Source organism: Acaromyces ingoldii (assembly GCF_003144295.1).
Source record: "Acaromyces ingoldii strain MCA 4198 unplaced genomic scaffold FA10scaffold_14, whole genome shotgun sequence".
NCBI lineage: Eukaryota > Fungi > Basidiomycota > Exobasidiomycetes > Exobasidiales > Cryptobasidiaceae > Acaromyces > Acaromyces ingoldii.
In genome coordinates, this window is record NW_020290260.1 from 35,931 (window position 1) to 44,572 (window position 8,642).

Sequence of the window (8,642 nt, forward strand, 5' to 3'; positions counted from 1 at the left end):
ACGTGCGACTGGCGGCTTTGCTTCGCGTTGAATGACTTGATGTCATTTGCGTAGTATGAAGGATGAGGGAGATTTGAGGAGTTAACATCGATGATACTCGGTACACTGACTAGCTAGCCCACGTGTTATGATATACGTAAAGTCTGTCATTCCTCGGCCGAGCATCATTTCATATCAAAATTCTTTCAAAGCACGCTAGGATCAGATTCACGATCTACATCCTCGTGGCACAGCTACATTGTGACCACAATCCAAAATTGCCAAGATTGAGAGCTTGCCCAAGTTCAACTGAGGGCTTTTTTGGCACGTACCTGCACAAATCAAAAGACCAAATTCTCAACCAGGAGCCGTCATACGGTCATGAAGATCGCACCTCGGGATCACGCCCAACGTCGCCCACGAGAGCGACGAAGGCCTGTGCAATAGACCAATAGTAATTCGTGAAGGAGAATTCAATTTGTCTTTACGGATTGCTTCCCCCTCTTCTTAGGCTGAGGGTGTGATGATGAGGTTTCATGAACCTCTTGAGTCAAGATGCTCCTAAAGCGAGCCTTTATTTCTTTCTGCAACCATCATTTGTCCCTTGCCAGAAAGCTTCAGCTGCTCCAATCGGAGATCCTTTTTTCTCTGAGGCAGCTCTTCCATCCTCTCCTCGGAATTGCAAAGCTCGACGTGTCGCGTCGCCGTCCTTGAAGTACATACGCAACGACGCATTTCTTTACGTTCCTGTCTTCTTGAACAATTCGATAGCCTGATATTCGACATGCCTTCTTCGCGAACCTCACGGAGAATGTGGAGGACCGCGAGATAGCACAAACTTACGCGGGCGGTCTGTCCCTCCTTCAGGCACTCGGAACTGTCATTCCAGGTCTTCAAAGCAAGGACGTGTCCAGATGTGACAAGCGGGTGGCTTCTGATGGGCACGCGGTGACCGACATTTGTTTCTTTGTATTTCTTGCTCTCCTGCTTTAATTGCGGTGCGTCAAAGATGGCAGTTGCCGTCCATTAAGGCTCTCCTTGTGTGCAGAAGGGCTTCCCTTGTGTGCTATACCCTTGTCAGGAGTTTGTTGTCGAAGCTGGGTAGGATAGACGCGACAGCAAGTCCTCGCGTTTATTCGGGCCCTTCATTCTCTTGACATTGTCCGGCTTCCCGCTCTATGGCCTGTTGAAGGGCGCCAGTGTTTCCATAGTTGCTAAGGACGACAAATGTCGCCGAAAATTCGGCCATTGGTACAGTGTATCTCCGCGACGCTAGCTGTAGTTGAATTGGCTGGTCCCTTTCGTTTAGCGGGACCGACAAGCGGTGCCGATGTCGACATGGGATGTAGTAGTTGCCTTATGAAATGCAAGAAAAGACAAGGCCCATGTTCCTATGTTGTCCTCGGATTTGTATTGCCAAGCAGCTGCATGCTAGCACTGAAGTTTGTAGGTTGACAAGGGGGTATTAGGAATTTTTCAAATACGCTCTCCAAGCGAAATTCTTTTTCATCAATTTATGAGAGGTGTTGGCATGGTAGTCTACTTAAATCTGACGAATATATTCTCCACCTACGAAGAAGGCCGAAGCAGTTGCGCTACAAGTGTGCGCCGCCGGCATGATTGCCTTTGTGCTTATACTTATGCAGGCTTCAGCCGGCCATCTTTCAGTACATCTCAAAGACGCAAGTGAGTGGACACAGCATGCAGTCACCACGTCAGTGCATGTCATGCCAATAGCACTAGTTGATCTACATGGGATCATTCCCACATCAAGTATCTACTTGCCGCACCATTGCGACACACAACAGGAGAGGCGCTCAGGCGGTGGATCGACCCCTTGATACGTACGCACGACTGTGGTAAACCCTATCGAGGTTTGTCTTGAGAATGCGAAGAATGACGTTGTGATGAAGACGTGAAGCACAGCGAAGGGAGCATCTCTCGCAAAGCTTGCAAAGCCTATGATCCCTTCTCTGTCTCCTTTTTGGATGAAGCGAGCGATCGGCTGAATTCTTGATCTTTCCTAAGACTTAGGCATCCCAATGACGGTATGGAAACTAATGACAGCCACTAAAGTGAGATGCCCGATCTTCTTACCAGCACGTGCCACGCTCTTGAAGTGGCCTCTTGCTTCGATAGACCATTTCCCTGTAAGAAGCAAATTGCGCTAAATCACTCCTAAGTCTTTGTAAACGAGCCATCGACTTATCAAAGTGCAAACGAAAAAGCTTAGGTCACTCGAAGAAAGTATTGGTGACCGAGGCGCAGCAAGTCCTGACGAAATTATTATTTGGGAGAGAATTGCCTGTGTACATGCCAGTTGAAGTAGCGTGCCGTGAACCACGCCGCTTGCTGCATTGCTAGTCACTGAGTATCTTGTTCGGCACGACGACACGGACATTCGAGAAGCGATTGCGAGTCCAGACGACTTACCAAAGCCCCGTACCTCAGCATCTGCGTTCTGGCTGATGCGCAGGCTTCATGCAATCACGATATGAGACCAGTACTTTTGCTCTCGATGTCCACAGGGCTAGCACATAAGAAGACCCTGCTGCTACTCTGACGCCTTTCACTCGATATTAAGTCTCTGGCAACCATCCTTCTCGCACCAGCCCCGCTGCACATCATCTATCCCAGCTATGCCATTGAATGCACCAAAACGTTTTCGTTTCTGTCTTAGGGTTACTACGGACTGCTCAGACGAAGCGACCGGATTATACAACGAGACGTACTTCATTGGAAAGCGTAAATCGAGGGCTATCCGGTTGATGATGGCGGAAAAACCAAGGGTTGGCGCGTTGTAGGAGCTGTTCCAGGAGCAAAACTGAAAACAAAAGGAGCTATGTCTGAGTGAGGTACGTGAAAGAAGACTAACCCTTGGGGAGCATTTCTGACCGCTAGCTAGAGTAGAGAAATTAGGATTACTTGCCAGGATGAAGCAGCCGTAGTTAGATAACGAGACGTAGATCATGCGAAAGTATGAATCGAGAGCTACCCGATTCATTAAGGCAAAAAAAAAAAAAAAAAAAAAAAAAAAAAAAAAAAAAAAAAAAAAAAAAAAAAAAAAAAAAAACACATCTATGTCTGAGTGGGGTACGTGGAAAAACACAACTAGCTAGAGTGAAACGAGACGATTCTTATGGTACCAAAATCATGGCTGTAGCATGCTTAATGGCTGAGAACGATGCAAATGACCTAATTTTGAAGGATAATTATGTCACTGACAAAAAATCCAAAGGTTGAGGATGGGGTAGTGGTAGAGCAATGCGTCTTTATCTTTCTGCACGTGTGAAAATCTGAAAACCTGCGTCTGGCCCCACACCACGATCTCAATCAGCATTATCAGCATACCAATCTGGAAGACGAGCTGGATGTGGACCGCTGGTGCACCACCATGTATCCACATCAGCTTTTGGAGACAACTGGATACCCAGGCACACTATTTGTGCTTGTCAATCACGCCCCACAGATCCAGGACAACCCCAAGTACAAGGACTGGATGTATGTGGCGCGCTCTTCACTCTATCTTCTCGTTCCCCTATCACGCAAGGTGTACATCATCGGGCAGCTACATAACCGGCTGTTTATGATCCTAGCAAGCAAGTGCCCACGGACATTGGCGCAAGGACAGCACACCATGTCTCATTACCTAATCCCGGTTGCTTTGTCTGGGCAGTCCATACTAACTCTAAGTCTAAATACAGTCAAGGGCACAAAGCAGCAAAGCGAGTCTTTCACGACGTTACGTGCAAGAGAAAGAAAGAAGGACATGAGCGAATCTGAGAGAGCGAGAGTTGCAGGCAACTACAGTTGAGTCAACTGCGACAGGCGCGCCACATCTTTAGTCGGGTCCTCCTTACAGACTGGGCTTACTGCAGTATCGCCCACACCGTGGGTGTCAGGATGGACAACACCTGTGCCATCGGCAAGGACGGAGCTCTTGACGTCGTTTAGATTCATGGGCACAAAGATGACCTTGCTTCCCGCCGATTTTGCCATTGCCTGGAGCGACTCGAGCTGGCGGATCTGCATCGCAGCAGGACTCTGTGCAAAACATTCTCGATGAGCTTCGTGAAGTGATGAAAAAGAAGTAAGATCGACAACCCACGGAGAGAATGTCGGCGGCCTGGCGCATGAGCTTGGCAGCATCTACTTCAGCCTTTGCGGCAATGACCTTGCTCTCCCCGATTCGGCGCTGCGTCGCGGCCGACGAGAGCGACTCCTGGAGCTCGCGCGAGAAGATGATGTCCTTGATAAGTATGCTCTCAACGACGACACCCCACTATCGCACCCTGTCAGCAAGTCTGAGACGTCAAAAGGCGTACATGAGGGCGACACACCTTGCTAGCAACTGTCTCGAGTATCTCCTCAACTTGGTGGGCCACTTCAGTGCGGTCGGAAATGACCGACTGGATGGTCCGGCTACCCACGACGTCCCTCAGCGTGGTCTGAGCGCGCTCGACGAGTGAGCGGTGGATGTCTTGGATGCCATACGCCGCCCTGTACGGGTTCGAGACGTGCCAGTAAATGACGCTGTCAACTTCGATGCTAACGTTGTCTCGCGTCGTGACGCGCTGCTGCGGGACGATGATCAGCTGGATCTTGACATCGACAATGCGTAGCGACTCGCTGCACGGGTTGATCTTGACCAGGCCGGGATCGACGCTCTTGTAGAATTGACCAAACTGTATGTTTTGCATCCTGTCAGTGTGAGAGGAAGGAGACAGAGGTCACATCCAGTCTGGGAAACCTACCCGGCTCACGAGTCCCACGCTTCCTTGCCTGACCTGCTTGAACGGGTTGGGGCAGGGGCAGCATGGGAATTGCCCGAGAGCGCCGGCAGTGTCACCGAGGCAATTGATCAGCGAGCCGTAGAAGCCGTGCTGAGGGAGTGGGAGAGATCACTACATGAGCAGACTACAATCCTGGTTCATGTTCGCCAACCCCTCCTACCTTGACGTCGCTCAGGCCCAGATCCTGGGCGTAGGAAGGCTGCATATCGCTCTTCCTCAGTGGCTGCACCGTGATTATACCCTCCTGATTGGGCTGGGGAACCCTTCCGGGCGCTACCACGGTGGGCACTTTCGAGCTCTGGCTACCCTCAGGTCGCTTGCTGTCAAAGGCGGTCGGGAAGCCATCTTGCTCCTTTATGTCTCCATGACCGTTGTCGTTCATGCTTGTAACGGATTTGCAGGAAGCCCGATGTGGAATGTGAGACGGGAGAAGGGTATGAGCTCGAGATTCTGAGCAGCAAGGTCGTAGCCTTGTACTTTAGAATAGCTGACTCCGGACGGATACCAGTCCTTCAGCTCTGCATAAGATAGCAGTGGCTAGGCCAAGGAACAGAGGTAGTCAAGCGCCATTTTCTCTCTCTTTTCAACACCAATATCAAGAGAAGCTTTATTACTGCACCGTAACATCGTTTGTCCCTCTTCCACATGGTAAGGTCAAGACACAGCACAGCTGCAGGAACGTCGACAAAGACGCTCAGGTGGGACGGAGTGTCGAAAGTGTACATGAGGACATTTTATTTAGCCGTAATATTCAACATTTATTTTCATTTTGCAATACTGGCTTGATTCTAATCTCGCAGAGATCGAATCGACGATTGAGCAAAGAGCAGCGACTTTTTTAGTCGGTCGCATGCAGCGGATGAAATTGCACGCACATGTGACCACGCGGTCAAGTTGTGCAATCGAATTTTTTACGAAGCCGCACTAAAATTCGTTGCCACCCAAAGATGTCCCGAGGTGACAAGCTTTTGACAACATTCGTGGAGACCGCTGTTCTACAAGCCGGATAAAGCGTTGGTTGCGAAAGAAGGTTCTGAGCAGGCACGCGGGAAGTGACGTCGTCTGACACGACAAAAGTCGTTATGCTTGAAGAGAGCGCTTCCTTCAATGTCAATGTGACAGCTTTCAATCAGCTCCGTTTGTTTTTCTTCTACTGCTGAGCTTGAAGACCTCTCTCCGTTGGGACTTTGTGTGTTGCAAAAATAAGACCTTTCCGGGATCATTGTTAACGGCTGCGCTTCGCCTGATGAGGAACGCATTTCGCTTTTCTTATGAATGTTGACATTGGCTGCGAATCCTCAACGGCATGCTGAAGCGTCAGCGAAGGCCTCCGGCTGGGACTGTAAGGCACGCCCGAACAGCCTAATCTTGTCTTTAATCGCCGACCGGTGCCCTCTCAGACGGAGCCGAATTCGAGGAAGATGCCTCATTGAAGTAATTAGATTAAGAGAGGTCAATACATCGATGACGAGCCTTCGGCTCGTCCGAAGAAGAATACGCGTGGCACGTCGGATAGGCACGTAGTCCAAGGACGGCTCCGACGATGGCGGGCTGTTCTTCCTGGATCTGAACCGACTGCAGAGGAAGCGCTCGCGATCACTGCAGTCGAACGTTCTATCACAAGCAGCGCAGCACCGGTGATGGGATGAAAGAACCCCAGACCATAAATGACGACCATCGCCTCCGAAATGGAGCCCTTTCTGCCCTTCCCTGACTTTCATCTGCTACCTTGGCCGAACGAGCTGATACGCGTCCGAGCAAAACGACTTAGCTCAGTCTACCATCAAGGTTCTGAAATTTACGTAGCACAACAGCCTGTGATAGTGCGGAGATCGTTGTCACCGAGGCACTTGCGCATGGCCGACTCCAAGGATGGCTCTTGGGAGAAAGGGTATGGGAGTCTGGAGATACCGCGTATGTTCGTCGGGGTCGCTAAGGGAGAGGACTAGCATGTCGAAAAATGCGCCGAACAACCTGTTCCGAGCTCAAATCTTACTTTGACGACCCTCCGTCTTTCCGTCACAAGCACGTACTCTAGTCTCAAGAAGCTAGAGTGCGCTTTCTCTGCCATTCTTATTCTAGTCAAGCCAAGAAGCAGTGTGAGCACCATGTCCAGCACACATCTAAGTGTGCCAAAACGCAAGATTAGCACCTGTATCCCCCAAAGAAAACTTTAGCCACCACCAGACGCGAGACGATCATTGGGCGGCAGCGGCCAGAAAGCCCGTGCGCCGCCAGCACGCGACCCACTCACGGGCATGATGGCCATCGATGGTGTTGCTTTTGTACAGCGCTGACGAACGGGCCTAAGCGCGGCTCGTGTCGAGGTGCTTGCCGTCGCTCAGGGCGGCAGGGCTGACGCTGAAGAAGCGAAGTAGCTTGACCATGGGGAAGGCGTCGAGGCTGTGGATGCAGCTGTCCGCCTCGACGCGGGCGAGGCAGGCGGCAGCACACCCACGACTTCGTCGCTGCTGACGAGCAAGGGCAGCCAGTCCGTCGTGCTCCAGTAGTAGCTGTAGCCGAGAGTGCCGCTGAGCTGACCAAAGCGGTTCGAAGGCGTCTGAGAGAGGGGCGAGGCGAGGAAGAGGTGCTCGGTAACCATCTTGCCCATCCCATAGCCAACTATGTTTCCATAGCCAATTGTGTTCCCTGTGGCCGAGAAGGGAACTCGTCCCCGAGCACGACGTCGTCGGGCACGGCCAGAATGGCTAAGATGGTTCTGGAGAAGAGAATTTGAGGCTCGTGGCTGATGTGCGATGTGAGCGCCATGTCGATGAAGTTGCGCATGCCCTTAGCAGGGGCTCGAAGCTGACTAACGACAGACACAGACTGTATGTCTGTCGTTGAGCCAAGGGAGGCGAACCAAGCCTTGTGATCGCAGGCATCAGCAAAAAAAGAGCAAGAGCGCACACCCACAGTTGGATCACCAGGCACTGTGGACAACGACGCTGACCGAGTCGCGTCTCCGTTCGTACAGCGATTGCTCGAGGCCCAGACTAGGCTTCTTAAGGTATTTCTTGACGAGCTGCAGCTTGCTGCCCTCGTCGAAAAGGCATGCATCGAGGCCGCGCACCTGTAAACTGTCCACCTGGCGCATTCGGAGATCCTGAATTCCCCGCCGGTTGACCTTGCGCGCGCGGCTGCTCTTGACGAATTGAACACGAGGCATGCACCCAGACCACCAGTGGCATCCGTAGCAAGGATAATGACGTCGACTCCGTGACCATTGGCGTGGCCGTCTAATTATCGTTAGCGATGCCTTTCATCGCTTTGCCACTGATGCCGTGTCTGACCGTTTATCGTCGCTTCTCGAGCTATGCGTAAATAGTTCTCTTTACCTCTCTTTTCTTTTCCTCCCTTCTATCTTCGTCTCTCTTTTCCTCTCTTTCCTTTCTCTTCCTCTCTCCTTTCTTTTCTATTTTTCGTTTCTTCCATATCCGATCACCCAACCTCCAAACGCCCTCAGATCGACTGTCGTCAACAGCTGCCATCTCGTCTGAGCTGTAGATGCGCTACCCCTCTCTTTTCCGGCAGAGATAGCGTCCGAGTGGATATAAGACTTGGAGGATCTGACGGATGTTGCAAGTGTTGGTCGAAGCTCACACAATGACTTTTCTCGCATTGTGCGTAGGTGGTGTGCCGCGGCTTCAAACTATGCGAAGATTAATGCAAATGATTGATAGGTGGTCCGATGATCCGCTTGGGCCGATAATGTATGTACCATGTGCGGTTGCCCTGTTGGCATTCGACTTGAGGTCGTGAACGCAATTCAAGCCATCCACTTGAGGGTCCTCTCAGCTCAACCTTCGCGAAGCGGGGATTCTCCTTCTTCTCCCTCTCCTTCTTCTTCTTCTTCTTCTTCTTCTTCTT

At 51.2% G+C, this 8,642-nt stretch overlaps 3 protein-coding genes across 3 annotated transcripts; 1 reads left to right on the forward strand and 2 right to left on the reverse strand.

Annotated features, from left to right (window-relative positions):
- Positions 1 to 1,581: 1,581 nt before the first annotated feature.
- On the forward strand, positions 1,582 to 1,874 carry FA10DRAFT_270217 (hypothetical protein; the record flags this gene model as incomplete). Its single annotated transcript, XM_025523044.1, has 1 exon — positions 1,582 to 1,874. A coding segment is annotated over exon 1 (162 nt), but the record flags the coding sequence as incomplete, so codon positions are not given.
- A 1,718-nt stretch (positions 1,875 to 3,592) lies between these two features.
- FA10DRAFT_304948 (hypothetical protein) lies at positions 3,593 to 5,348 on the reverse strand. Its single transcript, XM_025525416.1, has 5 exons — positions 4,933 to 5,348; positions 4,734 to 4,862; positions 4,320 to 4,664; positions 4,088 to 4,261; positions 3,593 to 4,023 (listed from the first exon to the last, which is right to left on the reverse strand). The coding sequence occupies exons 1-5, from the start codon at positions 5,152 to 5,154 to the stop codon at positions 3,784 to 3,786; spliced, it is 1,110 nt and encodes a 369-aa protein (XP_025373671.1). The 5' UTR covers positions 5,155 to 5,348; the 3' UTR covers positions 3,593 to 3,783.
- A 1,730-nt stretch (positions 5,349 to 7,078) lies between these two features.
- Positions 7,079 to 8,126, reverse strand: FA10DRAFT_291988 (hypothetical protein; the record flags this gene model as incomplete). Its single annotated transcript, XM_025524378.1, has 4 exons — positions 7,726 to 8,126; positions 7,455 to 7,640; positions 7,231 to 7,374; positions 7,079 to 7,195 (listed from the first exon to the last, which is right to left on the reverse strand). The coding sequence occupies exons 1-4, from the start codon at positions 7,939 to 7,941 to the stop codon at positions 7,079 to 7,081; spliced, it is 663 nt and encodes a 220-aa protein (XP_025373672.1). The 5' UTR covers positions 7,942 to 8,126.
- Positions 8,127 to 8,642: the final 516 nt, after the last annotated feature.